Below are 16,659 nucleotides of genomic sequence, written 5' to 3' on the forward strand. Positions count from 1 at the left end.
GGTGGGAGCGGGCTGGAACGGGCTGTGTCCGGCACGGGGCAGCCCCTGCAGCCCCCCACCCCCCATTGCTGCTGCTGCCAGCACCTGGGTACCTGCACCTGCCACAAATATATTGTGATGTTTAAATGGGAAATTGTTTTGTTTTCTTTTATTTCTCTTTGGCTGTTCACCATCTTCTCCTACTCTGGTCATTGTAATATATATATACATGTCTTTCTGGGGGGTTATATACCTAAAATTTAGAAATATTGAGTAACAAATATATACCAAATCACATAGGCCTTGCATTAACAGACCTCTACTGTCATGGGTGTCCAGTGGTGTTCTGGTCCTTTCAAAGATCGTGTCCTTTCTCCTAAGGACTCCCTGCCTGAGTCAGAGGTAGGAAGTAGGTAAACAGCATGGTTCCCTGCACCTTTCAAAGCCTCAAAAGTAATGAGGAAAGTTGTGTTTTCATCTGTTTGGGTCTCTAAGCATGTTTGTTACAATCTTGCTGTTATTAGCCTTCATTTTACCAAATCTATACATGCCCACTCCTTTTTCATATATCCCAATGTTATATAAATCAGTCTAGCTCATCATGGATTCTCTTTCAATGACATTTTAAGATATGATTTATTCTTTTTTTCTTTTTCCTATATCTTAATTCAGCATAGATGATATATACACACTAGGTTTCTTGAACCAATTCTTTTTATGTTGCTCCTCTTCTTACCAACTCATTTGACCCATATAAAAAACTTTATCAGGGACATTTTTCCTACCATAACCTTGCTTTAACATGGCTTTTGGAATCTTTTTATTTCCAGCAATTTCATCATTATATTCACCAGGTGTCTTTCTAATCATTATTCCTTTTATTGAAAAAATAACTAAAATATGTATCTATTGAAAATCTAAATTCCTTGCTGCTTCATTTTCTAGGAATTCAATTTTCTCCCCTTTATTTTAGATGTTTTTTATAGAACTTTCTTATATCCTTTGATCCTGAAGTGTTATGTTTTCTTTGTTTTTTGCACCTCCCTCATTTCTTTTGTCATACTACAATTTGTGGTCAATTTACTTGAATATTTTTTTCTTTCCTTTTCCATCTCTTTATTCTTACTTTAGTTCCTTCAGTATATTTCCATAGATCTTATATCTTCCAGTGTTTTTAGAAGTATCAGAATTTTCTTCTTGCTTTACTTTTTTTCAAGAACTCTCAAGGTTTTCCTTTGTTTTACTCTGGTAAGTGAAAGTTTTTGTAACGCAAATCAATATAGGGTTTCTAAATATTTGTGTTTTTTTTTTCTTAATAGCACATCATATTTTCTGTTCTTTGCACAGAATTTAAAAGCAAATATATACTGTGTTTTAGAAAAAATAAACATTTTCTTAAACAGTGGGTAGAACTCATGCTCAGAGTGGACCTACCAAACACAAGGGTGAATTTTGTTGGAATAAGCAGCCTACACAGCAAACTTGTTTCTACTGTTTTATCATTTTTTAGTGGCTAACAACCCTCTTTGTTTACTTTTGGGCCCTTACTTTCCTGGCTGTTTTCAGACAGAGTAACAACCTTGGCTTCCCTGCAGTTGTTAGTGGTTTGTGGCATTGCTAGCAAGGAGAAGCAACTTACTGTGGGTGTAATGGGGGTATCCCATGGTTGATTGGTCTAAGAGGAAAACAACACTGTAGGAAGTCATGTGTAAAACAAGATATAGTGCATTAATATAATTACTAGTATCATCAGCAAATAACATGCAAAACATGCAATGTAATGCTTTCATCTTCTGTTTTTTTTTTTTGGGGGGGGGGGTTGATGTAGACCAAAACCACTCCCCCTGCCCTGTCCCATGGGAGTCAAACAGAACAAAGCAGGACTAACACTAACTTATGTATTTGAACACATTGCCTGGAGCAATGGAGTACTAACTAGGCTTGCCTCTTGTCAAAACTCCAACATTAAATAAGTTTGTGTGAGTATCATACACGTACTGGTATATGTTACGTCATTTAAGAACCCCCTTAGTTTATTAATACTGTTTTGTGTCAGTACAATTACCAATATAGATACTTAAGCTATAAAGGCTATGGAAGATAATTTTATGGCAATTCTAGGGAAATACAAGGCTCCCCAGATTTCCATTTTTGGAATAGTATTGATAACTTCTAAACTTTTTCAGACAAATAGCTATTTCCTGGTAGTCTGTCACTTTCTTTCTGAAAGTCTGGTTTGTTAAATCAGTTTCTCATGGAAAGACAGGGGGATAGTAGAAGTTAATCATATTTGTTTCCTACTTCAAAGGGTCCCTTATAACCAAACAGGATTTTCTAATGAGACTTAAGTACTTCTTTCCTGGATAGTTACTGCCGCTTGTTTAATTACATTTTTTAAAAACATAGTACAAAATGGTATAGACAAATTTAAGAAACTGAGAACTAAAATCTTTAATGATTCAGTATTGTTCAGTTTTACTAAGAAATAAAAAAAAGTACATTAACAGTAGCAGATTATCTGCAATACCCGTTGCCTGTATTTACAGTGTAACACTGGGTGGTAGATGACCTTTAAGGTAGAGTTTAATCTCTGTCATTTCAAATCCTCTTAATTGTAGGTTTATATTTGAAAGCCACTGAGAAATGGAAAAGGCTACTAATGTACATATTGATTGCAAATAAAGAGGTGTACCCAGTAAGAAGTTTCTTTTTTCTTCAAGTGGATTTGCATGTATTTAAGAGACTCTAAGTAGTTATTCTGCCATCAATTACGGCCCAGAGGTTCAGAGTCAAGCAAGCAATGGCTAAAAACTAGTATACTGAAGGCTTTATTGGTCCTTGAAGCTTCAAGAATGAGTCCAGGTTTGGTAAAACACAGATACTATTGCAAGTGGCTGCCTAGCAACTGTGCAAAAGGGAAAGCTCGTGCAAAATAAGCTCCCATGGTTAGTTACAATCTTAATTACTCCTATCAGTTCTGTGCCCACAAACAACTGGATAATAACTGGATAAAAATTGTAGTCATTGGATTTACCTGTCAGAATGTGGTACAGTCTGCCTGAAGTGGTTAGATTTGTGAAAATAATTAAAAATTTGAGTGAACAAAGACCCGTTTTCATGAAATCCATAAGGTGCCCCAAGATGGCTGGGACTGGAATACTAGAGGAACAAGACATAGAGCAGCAAGCACAATACACTGAAAGTCCAGAAGATAATATAGTGTATCAGTCTTAGGAAACACTTTCTGTCACATGTTGTAATTGCTTGCACTAGGGAACAAAAGGAAGAGTCAAACACAAAGAACTGTCTGATACAGATACTATGGGATGGAAAGGTCTGACTCCAACCCAAGTCTTGATTAGAGAAGTCCTGGAGAAGAGGCAGATCCATTAGAGTCCAAATGGCTAGTCTGAAAAAACTGTGAAAACAAAATTCCCTGTGCCACACTGGGATCCTCAGTGTCTCCTCACCTTGATTACAACTGATGAAATAGAGGAGAGTGAAGGAAACAAGTACAACAGAGCTATTTTGACAAAAAAAAAAAAAAAAAAAAAAAAAAAAAAAAAAAAAAAAAAAAAAAAAAAAAAAAAAAAAAAAAAAAAAAAAAAAAAAAAAAAAAAAAAAAAAAAAAAAAAAAAAGAATGCAGATGAGAGATGAGAGGGATTCCAGACCTGAACCTACTCTCAGACAGAAGTTGTGGTAACTCTTTTTGCTCAAGTCAACAATCAGCAAGTCAAATATGTCCTATTTAGGACATCCAAACCTGTGATACTGCTATAATTGCAAGAGAGATGGAGTAGGCAAGCAAAGAAATCACCAAAACAATGTATATCATTGACTATGGCCTACAGCTGTACTTTTATTGCTTCCCAGCAATGCAGGAGGAATCTGTTTTCCCCCTTCCTCATTTGTATGTTGTGTCCATGTGTTGTCTGAAGCTTGCTTTACGTACAGGCCTTGAAAGAGCACAAAAGATACTGCAAGGAGAACTTTCCAGGCTCACACAGGAGATGATTACTTGCTCTATTGGAATGTGTACGTGGCCTCATTTGCAAAGGAGCTAGTAATGCACTTCCCATGTGAATTTCCAGTAATATCTTCATTTGCAAAAAAATTTACAAATATTTTAAAAGTTTAGGTTCTCATTGAGAATAGCAAAACGAATCATGCTTTTGTTTGTGATGTATTTTACAATTTAATTTAGATGTACTGTAAATGTGACAATGTATCTAAACACGTTGCTTCACTATGATCATCCTTAAAACTTTGCCTTTTAAAGAAATGTATCAGCAAGTAACTTGAAACTGCATAATATTTAGTCAGCCAAATGTTTGCTGGCATTTTTGAATTATCCTTACATTTTAATATTTAAATGATGCTTGCAACAAAAAAAAAAAAAAACCACAGCAAGTTTTGTTTTTTTATCCCTAATGTAAGCAAATTAACTGAATTTGCTTGCAAAATGCATCATAAGGTTAAACATGATAAGTATTTGAACAGATAAGTTCCCAGAGAACTTCAATTGCTACAACACCCACCTCACTACAACCTCCCTTCTACAACTACCTGAAAGGAGGTTGTAGCAAGGTGTCGGTCTCTTTTCCCAAGTAACAAGTGATAGGACGAGAGCGAATGGCCTCAAGTTACGCCAGGGGAGGTTTAGATTGGACATGAGGAAAAATTTCTTCACTGAAAGGGTTGTCAAACATTGGAACAGGCTGCCCAGGAAAGTGGTAGAGTCACCATCCCTGGAGGTATTTAAAAGACGTGTAGAAGTGGTGCTTAGGGACATGGTATAGTGGTGGACTTGGCAGTGTTAGATTTGGACTAGATGATCTTAAAGGTCTTTTCCAACCTAAATTATGCTATGATGTTATAATTCTAACAAATGATGACTGGGGGAATTAATAAGAGATATTTTCTTGCTGTTTGTTGTTATGCCAAGGGACACTGGTCGGTAGTGCCATAGTAGGTGAACAATCCCTGTAAACCAGAAAAAGATTTTAAGCTATAAAAAATTCTACATACTCCTTTTAAACTATGGGTATGGACACAGAAGTGGAGGAGTTGATTTTCATCAACTTAACACCAACAACTGACTGCATTCATGATCTCCACTTGTGAAGTAAAATGAACTAGTGTTTTCTTGACTTAATTTTGCAAAAATCTCTAAAGATTTATTTGCTAATTACTCACTAAATAATTAAAAGCTTCATTCTTTAAAAACAAATAATATTCTATGCTTATATTATCTGTTTTTTCATCCAGTATGTTATTGGAAGTTTATGTGAGAAAAAAATTTAGAGAAAGACAAAACTCCAGTTAAGAAAGCAAGCAAGTTGCTGTATTAAAAGAAATCAAATCCTTGTCTCATGAAGAAATTTGTTGCTGTATTCTGGATGTACAAGAGAGAAGTTGGGAGTTAATCATGCATTTGTTAAGGCAAACAGGAGTACATTGCAATTGTTGATGTTAAAGATGATCAGTCCTGACAAAAGCTGTGATATGAAGAGAAATGGCTGCACTTGGAAGAATTGGAAGGGGAAAAACAAACAGGGTTTAACAAGTATGCCACAGGGAAGGAGTAGTGTCAAAAATTAGATGTAATTCCATGCTTGAAAAAACATTGCAATTTAAAATGATGGATCAGAAATGAAGAATCAAAATGACCTAGGCTAAAGATTAACCTATTTTTGGAAGTTAAACTTAAGAACATAACTGAACATTCATGCACGCATGCACAAAAATTCAGCCATAGGTACAGTTTTTATTGTTATAGTATAAAAAACCACTCTGAAATAAAGCAATCCAGATGTCAAAAATTGTATTTTGTTTGGAAAATGACATTTTGCCACACTTATGTACAGAAACGTCAATGAAAAAAAGCCATTTACCTGACAGATAAACAAATGTTGATAAAGGGCTTGCCATTACTTCCCCCCAAAATACCCAAACTTTTTTGTAGGCATTGCAGAAAGCACTCAATCCAAGTATTGAACTGACCTGATGCAGCTTACTCTGCGAATTGTGACGCCAGATTCTCATCCCACTCTAAGGTGGTGCATCTGTAGAGTATGCTACAATGTTTTGCAAAAGTTGAAATATATATATATATTCTAACTGGCATTTTTCATCTCAGGAATCTTATTGGTATATTTTGATATACTAATAAATAGAAAAATCTTGGTTGTTTTTATTTTGAAATTTAATTTGAAACTTTGACTTCCCTATCAGAATCCTCTATTTGATAAAATACCATTTTTATCACAAAAATGTAAAATATCCTCTGAATTCTAGTCTTAGGTGTTGATTTGAATTTAAAGTGGTGGATCAGAGGTGAAGAATACAAACAACCTAGGCTAAAGATAAAGCTATTTTTGGCAAATTTAGTCGTCTTTGTAGTTACAAAAATATATAAATATGTATTAGAAAGAAGAAATAGAGGAGGACTAAGGTGGCCATTTTACACGTGCACATGTACCACGACATGAAACATGTATGGATGCTTTTGTTGGAAAAACTCATATGATACGCTTGTTTAACATTTGTTCTGTTAATATGTTCTACAGATTAAGTATTAAGTCAATATGTGTATAGTTTGAATATGAAGTTGTCTTAACACCTCTAGTCTGCTTAAAGTAATCAGACAGCTGTATCAAAAACCTAGGTGCATTTGGTTTTTTTGTCATTTGTTTGCTTCCTTTTTTTCCTGCAGCTTATTCAAACCATAAGTGCAGTAGACAAAGATGACCCTCTTGGTGGACAAAAATTTTTCTTCAGTTTAGCTGCTGTTAACCCAAACTTCACTGTTCAGGATAATGAAGGTAAAATTCATGCCTGTTCCAGGGAAGGAGTTTTATCTTTGCTGTCTGGCATACATTCCTGAAATATATTTGCTTTTGATGTCTATCAATACATAGAGAAGCCGTTGAAGTGGCTGCTAGCAAGAATAATAATTTTACCTGAATGTTTGTGATTTAGGACTTCTGCATTTTCATCTGTGTAAGGGAGGCAAAAATTATCATGGGAAAAATGGGGTAAAACATATTATAAAGAAAATCAGTAAAAGTGTTGGTTTGGGGTGAGTAGCCAGATGAAATGCTTGACTGAAGGAGAAAAAAAAGGTGTAAAAAATGGCTTCAGCTGACAAGTTCAGATTTTTCACTTTAGCCTTCTGTCATATAGTTCTGACTCCCCTGGTCTTCTGTTTGGCTTCTGTCTGACCATTAATGAAAATAATTGGCTCTGAGCGCATAGCCACTTTGGCTTTTCTTTTGATCCTTTGTCAATCTTTCTTTATCTGAGAAAATTTTCAGAAGATTCTCTTGGGGAAGGGGGACTATGCACCCATTTTGGCCTTCATTATCAGTCTGACTAACTGAGAGGGCTCTAGATTACGGAAGAAATAAATGAGGGGAAACACGGTACCAACCTTCAAATGTGTTAAAGGCAAAAAAGCAATGAGAATAATCCTCTTTTCCTGATAAGGATTTCAGGAAGTAATAGGCTGCAAACAACATGTGAAATTTTAGGTTAGATAGAGAAAAAATTTCTAACAGTAGGGAAAGTGAAGAACTGAAATCAAATTGTTTGGTACCTTATAAAATCCCCAGCAGCAGAGGTGTTTAAAGATCTGTCAGACACATAGTTTTTAATGTTGCGTGAAAACAAATAGCATACAAATACCCCAAACCAATGAAAGGATGCAATACAGGAAAACTTTGTGTTTCACATCATAGAGACTATGAAAAAAATATATCATTTAATATTTTAAAGAGAGATTATAACCTGGTGACTAGGTCCTGAGTGTATAGAGGTATAGAACTTGTTATTTCTTTTCTATGCATAATTATTTTCTTTCTTTTTGCACATGGGTTATTTTAATTCAGCCTGAAGGTGGCTGGCAAGATAGCTAACCACCAACCTCAAGACATCCACAAGTATGATAAAAATTAAATTTTTCTTCTAACGGAGACTAAATCTGTATTTTCTCTCTTTTGGACTAAAAAGTTAGCAACTCTAGTGATGGCTCACGCTCTAGTGCTGTGGCCCTAACAATAGAAGAAATAGTCTCTCCCCGTTATTCATTCCTTCCCTTGGCCACTCAGTGAACAGCTTTTGATGCTGAGGTATACTGCATACAGCTAAGATTTGTCTGCTACAAATACAGTTTAGTAAATTCATTTCTCAAAAGTGTGCAGGAATACCTGCCATCTTTTACATTTTCTGAATTCCTAAGACAATTTTTCCCCAAAAAAATCTACTCCATGTGGTAAGGTACATAATTCATTGTCCTAGAGTATGTTGAAAGTGTTTTGGTGTGGAAAATCTCGTACTGTTTACAGATAGCATTCCCGTGGGTGTTGTCACAGAAGATCCATAGGAAGAATCTTTCAAAACAGAGTGCTTGTTGAACAGCGTGTAGTGGAAGGTTATTTTTTCTCAGTTGGCCACTTCATCTCAGGGCTTTAGCCCTGTACTGGAACTGTGTCATGCACTGCATACATTAATCTATAAAACATTTTTAAGCTTTGAAAAATCCTCTTTTCAAATCACACTCGAAGGTGCTGCAGAGGCACAGAGGAGCAGGCCAGATGTACATAAAAAATTATAAATATCTTTCTGATCAAATGGAAATGTCATTAGGAAAAGAGAGCTATCACTATATCAGGAACAGTTTCAAAATGCTACCAGTGATGTAAAATATGATGGTTTGTATGTACTATAAATGATACACTTTTTATATTCTTATACTATACAACAGTATATTTTAATCAATCTAGATAACACCGCGAGAATTTTGACAAGAAGGAATGGCTTTAGTCGACATGAGATAAGTACTTACCTTCTACCAGTGGTGATATCAGACAATGACTACCCGATCCAGAGCAGCACTGGCACGCTGACCATTCGAGTGTGTGCCTGCGACAGCTGGGGTAACATGCAGTCCTGCAACGCTGAGGCCTTCCTCCTGCCTGCTGGCCTCAGCACAGGGGCACTGGTTGCCATTCTCCTCTGCATCATTATCCTGCTAGGTAAGAAAAAGAAATGCATCTTTCCCCCCATGAACAAATGCTTCAGGCCTGACTCATTTCACAAAACTATGCAGATTGATAAAATTAGTGATCATGGATTTTGCAAGAAGAATTTAACTGCAACTTAAAACAAAAAGAAAAAAAAAAGGCAAAATCTGTTTGTTTGGGAATTAGACATTGTAAATAGGAATTCAAGTCCCAGACTGTTAAAACTATCAGTGTGCAACCAGAATCTAATTTTTGTTCTTTCGTTAAGTTGTCCTAAAAAGAAGATCAGAAAGGAGGAATAGCATAATCAAAAATCAGTCATGGCTTTCATTTTAATTTTTTTTTGAGGGAATGTCTCTTTTTTATTTAAATAACTATCTAAACTTAACAAACAGTATCTATTTCACACAGAATATGCCAGTAAATAGTATTTTTACTATACTAAAGCACTGTCTATCCGGAGTTTTCTGTGCTGTAATAAAAAAAAATTGTAAATTTTGTAAAACCTCCATTTTGAGGCTTTCAGAAAATCACTTAATGACCTATAATTCACCTCAAAAGCAGTTCTTAACAGTATACTTTGAGCTTAAAAAAGGGAAAAGATCTTCAGAACAGACCTGGCTATTTTAAAACTCATTAAAGTTACGGAAGGAGCATGTACACAAGCTCATGGTTCTGTAAGGCAGAGCACACAATGTGTGTGCAAAATAGCATTTTGATACAGACCTTACTGTGTTACCATAATGCAGATAGAGTTGTTTATCCATTTATTAGACAGAAATGAATTGCTGAAACGTAGCTGAAATAAAGTTCTTGTACCTGATAGATTTGCTACTAAGAAATTGTTAAATAGAGATCTTTACCCATTCTTTGTTTCTCTCTTTAAGTTATAGTGGTGTTGTTTGCTGCTCTGAAGAGGCAACGAAAGAAGGAGCCTTTGATCCTCTCTAAAGAGGACATCAGAGACAACATTGTGAGTTACAACGATGAAGGCGGTGGAGAGGAAGACACCCAAGCCTTTGATATTGGCACACTGAGGAATCCTGCAGCTATCGAAGACAAGAAGCTTCGACGAGACATTATCCCTGAAACGTTATTTGTACCACGGAGGACTCCTTCAGCACCAGATAACACAGATGTCCGAGATTTCATTAACCAAAGGCTAAAAGAGCATGATACTGATCCTTCCGCACCACCGTATGACTCGCTTGCAACCTATGCCTATGAAGGAAATGATTCAATAGCTGAATCCTTGAGCTCCTTAGAGTCGGGTACGACCGAAGGAGACCAAAACTATGATTACCTCCGAGAATGGGGTCCTCGGTTTAATAAGCTAGCTGAAATGTATGGTGGAGGAGAAAGTGACAAAGACACTTCTTAACCTACAGTAAGCTACATTTTTGTTTCCTTTGAGCGGAAGTAATTTTACAGACACCTTCTGCACTCAACAGTATTTAACATTCAGGAAAATTTTCCTGCCACTCAGCACAATGGTTTCCTTTTAAAATTTGTTTTAAATTTGTCCATTAATGTCATTCATTCTTTCTAGTAGGATGCCACTTGGAATATATACAGCATTTTATTTAATCACCTTCCAAGAGCCAAAGCTATGGAAATTCAGTGTTGTCCATTTTAGTAAGTAAAGAAAACAATATCTGCAGAAATTTGAACAGGGTGATAATCCCTTAAGCAACCTCATGTACAAGCCGCTTCTGTTAGGTACATGTCCTATCCTTGCAAATGCAGCTTTTAAGATGGCAAAGAAGAAAAAATCCAATATGTCCTGTTCTGTACATTAAAATTAAAACAAAATGTACACGTGGTGTTAATAAGTGTAATATGCAGCTGGTTTAAAAAAAAAGTTTGTGCAACTTCATTTCATCAAATTCTATCTGCCAATGTTTTATATTTATATTTTTGTATTTATTTTTAAGAAATAAACCAGTTTTTACAACTATGTTGATGCTTGCCTGCCTGTTCTGGCCATCAATTCCAGGCTTGAAGAGAACATGAAATTTCCCTGATGACAGCACAGCCAAATGCTAGTGCTTCTATGCTGCAGTATTCTCCATACATTTAACACAGTCTGAAGTGTTTGTGCTCACAGGGAGAGGATCAAGTTATAGACTTATTTGCTTGTTCAAAAGTGCTACTTCCTACAGTTGTCATGTTTAAGAGAAATTTTATTTTTGAGCTGAAATAATGATATTCTATTCTAGAAAGATGAACTCCTATTTTGTCTCAACTTGAATTACCTTGTTCTAAAAACATGCTGGTACAACTAATCCATCCAAACACATAAAATTAGTTTCAAAAACTGAGTTTATTTGTTCTATAGTTCTCTGTTTTAAATCATAATTGCATCATCAGAGGTGATCTGTAACTGCAGTGGATAAAGTGTAAAAAGATGTTTAAACAATCATTTTTGAGCACCATCCTTTTCCGAAGACAAATCATTTGATGGCAAACTACTGTGTGTTGTATTGCAACCATCTGAGGGTAACTTAATCTCCTTTAAAGCTGTCAGGCTGAAGGCTGACAAAGTGTCAGTAAAACTAGCACACACCCCCACCCAATTTACTGAGTTTTCTGATAGCTTGGGAGAGTCTAGTAAAAAGAAACCTGAGCAACTAGCCAACTGTAACAGAAATCATACTTTAGCTATCACAAAACAAACAAGGTATCCCAAGACATTTTAAGATGTCTCTTTTTTCTTTCAATCTTTAGATTACACAAATCTATTTAGTAAAAAAGCACTGTGGTTTTGAAACATTGCTGAGTTGAAATAATTTCAGAGCAAAAGCAGGATGTCATAGGTCTGTATTTATTTATTTATTGTGGAAGAAACACATCTGAAGGATGATCCCTCCTCTGTCTCTCTTAACTTCTTACTGGCATAAAATCAACGGATATTGAAAATATATTAGTCCTTTGAAAAGTGCAATGTTGCATTCTTATTTGATGAGATATTTCTTCTCCTTAATGGAGTAATTAAACCCAATGAAGTTGAAAGCTGAATACAGTGTCATTATGCAAGCTATTTTGGTGCAATGGAGACCAAATTTTTATTGACTTGATATCAAGTTAAACTATTTGATCTATTAAGAAACTGTGAAGATTATGGATTTTTCTTAATTTCACTCAATAATGCTTTCATTAACTAAGGAATTTTTATATTCCTTAATAGAAAATAATTCTGAGAATATTAAGAAACATCTTAGATAATCAGCATTACAAAGCTTTGTAGAAGCCTTACAGGCCATACAAATAGTTGATCTTTTTTATGATTATCTACTGAAAGGGACCTAATTTTTTCTTCCTTCCTAATCTCCATTTGTCCTTCAACAGCATGTAATAGGATGAAACAAACAAACAAAATTCATCCATTAAATACATAAATAGCCAAAAGGCACTCTTCCAATACTGTTTTCTGTCTGCAGCAATATTGAGATCAGTGACAGCCTACATATTTAATTGAGTATCTATTAGGACAAAAGATAAAATAGGCTGTAATACAGCTGGTTTTTACCTCTTTTTTAAAAATAAGATTTTGGTTAAACAGGTTCAGCCAACACTTTTACATATAACTCAGTAAAAATCTCTGTTTTGTTTCCGGAAAGAAAAAACAAACACACACAGCTCCCTCACTCCTTAAACATATCAGCAAATGTCAAATAAAACTGTTATTTTGATTTGCATTACAGTATTTATTTCTGAATAAAAACTATGTGGAAATATTTGTCTATCACTACGTTTAAGGAAGTTATTTTATAATGTTTGGCAGAATCTGAACCTAATGTTTAAAATTTAATCCTGTATGCATTATTAAATAAAATAGTAGTATACATTATGGAAATATATAGCAATATTACTAAAGTTATTATATAAATAGTATAAATGAAAATTTGTTTTACCCCTTGCCATATCCTTTGAGTTTTATTTCCCAGTACATCTTAGGAAAAGGAAAAAAATATCCATTTCAACACTATAGATGTTACTGTGCAAATAGCATTTCACTGTACAAATATACACCATTCTGCTGTATAAAAAACTCAGCCTAGTGAAAGTGGGCATAGGAACATGCAGTCACCTGTGCAGACAAATCATAAAAAAGCATTCAGGAAGTCGTAATTCATTGTCATATCTAATTTATTTTAGGAACTGGATCATTTAAGCAACTGAGTCTGGTCCTTAATATTACACACAGTCACAGAATAGTCTACAAACAGTGTCTCTATGCTCTTACATGCCACAAACGAGTCATAACAGCTTAGTCAAATGTAAGGCCATATAGTAAAAGCCATGAGTACCAGAAGTCATGGAAAGGAAGAAGAAAGGAATCAAGGGCACTATCCCAATGTCTTTCTTACACCTTTACAATAGTGAGGAATTGGAAAATGAAACTCCCAGACAAATCAAAGTGGAGAAAATGTAAAACAGGATACCTGCTTCTCAAGTATTACCTGCTAAGCCTAGCCACATGAAATTGTATGAAACTTAACAATACGTAACAACATGTAGTAAACAAGACCCTGGTATTGTTTAGTCTGAATGAATTTTCTGTATGTTCTTATGACAAAAATGCCACAGCACCATACAAAACAAAGAGAAAATATATTAATGTTGCATTTCAGGTGGAACCTACAAATGACTTACAAGACAGATCTTACGAATGTTTAAAAATTCAGAAACTTATCAAAATTATTGCAGCCACTGGACCCCCAGGAAATAGTGAGTTCTTAGAGTCTGTTGCAAAACATTGATTTTTTTTTTTTTTTAAAAAAAGGGATTTTTTGAAAGGAAATGTGTACAAGATCTTATGTTAACAACAACAACAAAAATAGTAATATTTCATAAGGCCTTCAGGGAAAAGGTTGATGGTAAGTACTGTGTAAGCAGACTGAAAAAACCCCAGGGAATAAAACAAGCACCTAAATCAACAAAATCCTTACATTGCACATCACCAGGTCAATATCCAGCGGCCAGCCCTGTACGTGCAGATGTTTTTCACTCATTCACTGTTACAAGGTGTCACATTTCCACAATTTATCCTTCAACCACATGTAATACTATTCCCAGGCCAAACTATTTATCAATTACATTACTGCCTGTCAAGAATCTACCCTTCATTCCTCTCACTCATGTCCAGTGTGACTCTATTGCCCTTGAATCAGATGTTCCTATAATGTTTTTTTTAAAATTCTTCTACCTATCACACAAAGTTGGAAGAAAAAGAACCAAATTTGCTACATTATTCTCCTTCAAAACTCTTCTTATAATTTGCTCCTACTGGAGTAACTACAACAATACCTGTTAAGGGCTACAGAGTTGCTCACTATGCTAATCATGAATGATGGAGACAATTAAATCCAATTATTGCTCCAGGTTGTTTCAGACTGGTTTGCCTTTATTCTAACAGAAGTCAAATTCTTTGACAGTGTTCCTCTAGGTTTATCCAACATTTGGGAAAACGTAAATACTTTCTTTTGGCCCATCAGTAACTACTCAAAAGAAAAATCAATGAACTTTTTAGGAAGCTAGTTAGTAACATATATCTGATATAAGCATATCAACAAAAGAATTTAGGCTTCCTTACTTTTTACCAAATAAGTGAACTAGAGATCTGACTATAAAAGTTACCCGAAGCCTTCAAACACTGTATTATCGTTATCAAACTCACTTGAACAGCACAGAAATCACCCAACAGTAATCTGTTCACAGCAAGATGAGCAAATAGATGTTCAAGCTAAAACAATTTCACTTATTCGTAACAGTGTTATCTATTATGTCCAAAACCATTATGTAAATAGTAAACATAAGAAGACAATAGCAAATATAAGGAGACACTGAATACAATTTTTTTTCCAACAAAATATCATGGGTTTCTCTATTGTCTCCCCAGTTTTTCAGAGGTTTATTCAAACTCTATTCTAATATGGTTGAACTGGCTGAAAAGTCACTTTCCACATAACTGAAGATGTAAAATATAGTAATAACAACATGGGAATCGATAAATACAATGAGCCAGATAGAATTAATTTTTTTTAAATTTTCTTTTGTTTTCTCTTCTTTACAGCTTTTTTTTTTTTTTTTCATTTTAATGGAATATAGTCAACTATGAAATCAAAATGACAGTTTTTAAACTAACTTTTTTATGAATTTCTTTAAGTTGATGTCAACCTCAGTAAATAATGAAAAATAAAAAACTCTTTAAAAAGAAATATGAGAAATACTCTTTCTTTGATTTTTGGCCACAAACCAGCGATCAGATATATTTTGAACATATACTTGGCAAAATACTACTGAACATTTCCATTAATGTTTGCAAAACAGTATTTTGATCATTGATTAAGCATTAGAATGAAAACGTTCTAAATATACTTGCATCCATGTTTAGGTACTGTGTGTGGAAACTTTCAGAAAGCTTCTCTTATATCTGTCGTTTTGAAGGAAACAGAACAAATTCTAATTGTATAATACTTATTAAAATGCCAGAGGAAAGCCAACAATTAAATCTAGAAAGTATCTTTTATATTCCAAACAGGCTATAGGGTGACAAAGTAGTGTGACTTGCAGCTGTATAGTCACAAAAAGTGCAGCTAATCCAAGAAGTTAGTTAATCAATAACTCCTGAAAAGTTTTGGAAGTCATGACAGTGTTGACAAACTACAATTTATGGAGCAACTTTGGTATATTTAACAATGGTGCATAAAGAATGTCTCCAACATAATGCATGCCTCTAGTATGCATGTCCTCTCATGAATTTCATCACTATAAAGAATTACAGAAGTAATGAACATTTGTAACTTTGGTTTGTTTCCAGATAGTGTGTTAATCTACTTGTTCACAAGGACAGAAAGTCAGGCTTGATCACCTTCAGGAATTTCATTTACTTGCTATGAATCAAGACAGTAACAATTTTCACATGTAGAGGAGGGAACTCCAGATTTCATAGTCTGCTTAGATATCCAAAAGGTGTTTGACAAGGCCTCTCATCAAAACTCCTAAAGAAATTAAGCTGCCATAGAATAAAATGGAAAGTCCTCACCTGGGCAAAAGACAGAAAATCAGTGATAGGAGTAAATATTCAATAATTTTAGTAAAGGATGGCCAAAAGTGGAATCCTTCATGATCTGATTTTTTGATCTGGAAAAGGAGATGAATAATGGGGTAAGAGAGCTTATCTGTGATATTTATTAAGACCAGATTATTATTTAAGACCCGTAAATAAAAGGGCCAGTTGTAAGAGATGAAGGGACACATTGCAACTGTAAATGACTGGACAATAAATTAGCAGATAAAATCATTATAGATTAATGTGAAGTGATGCAGTGATGGGACATGGTTATTCATAAATGAGATCTTGTAGTTATAATAGCTAATGGGGATGAAGGGATGGAGAGCAGCCCTGCCGAGAAGGACTTGGGGGTACTGGGGGATGAAAAGCTGGACATGAGCCAGCAATGTGCACTCGCAGCCCAGAAGGCCAACCGTATCCTGGGCTGCATCAAAAGCAGTGTGGCCAGCAGGTCGAGGGAAGTGATTCTGCCCCTCTACTCCGCACTGGTGAGACCCCACCTGCAGTACTGCATCCAGCTCTGGAGCCCTCAGCATAAGAAAGACACAGACCTGTTGGAGCGGGTCCAGAGGAGGGTC

The 16,659-nt window shown here is 35.1% G+C and overlaps 1 protein-coding gene across 1 annotated transcript in view; it reads left to right on the forward strand.

The window, feature by feature from the left end:
* Positions 1–10,384, forward strand: part of LOC103898882 (cadherin-10) — a 69,956-nt gene extending 59,572 nt beyond the window's left edge. Inside the window, exons 9-11 of the mRNA XM_009279247.1 lie at positions 6,696–6,804; positions 8,764–9,015; positions 9,891–10,384. Coding sequence (XP_009277522.1) covers positions 6,696–6,804; positions 8,764–9,015; positions 9,891–10,384 — 855 coding nt within the window. The remainder of the gene's footprint in view (positions 1–6,695; positions 6,805–8,763; positions 9,016–9,890) is intronic.
* The last annotated feature ends 6,275 nt before the right edge of the window (positions 10,385–16,659 follow it).

This window comes from Aptenodytes forsteri, unplaced genomic scaffold (genome assembly GCF_000699145.1).
Source record: "Aptenodytes forsteri isolate BGI_AS27 unplaced genomic scaffold, ASM69914v1 Scaffold81, whole genome shotgun sequence".
Lineage (NCBI taxonomy): Eukaryota > Metazoa > Chordata > Aves > Sphenisciformes > Spheniscidae > Aptenodytes > Aptenodytes forsteri.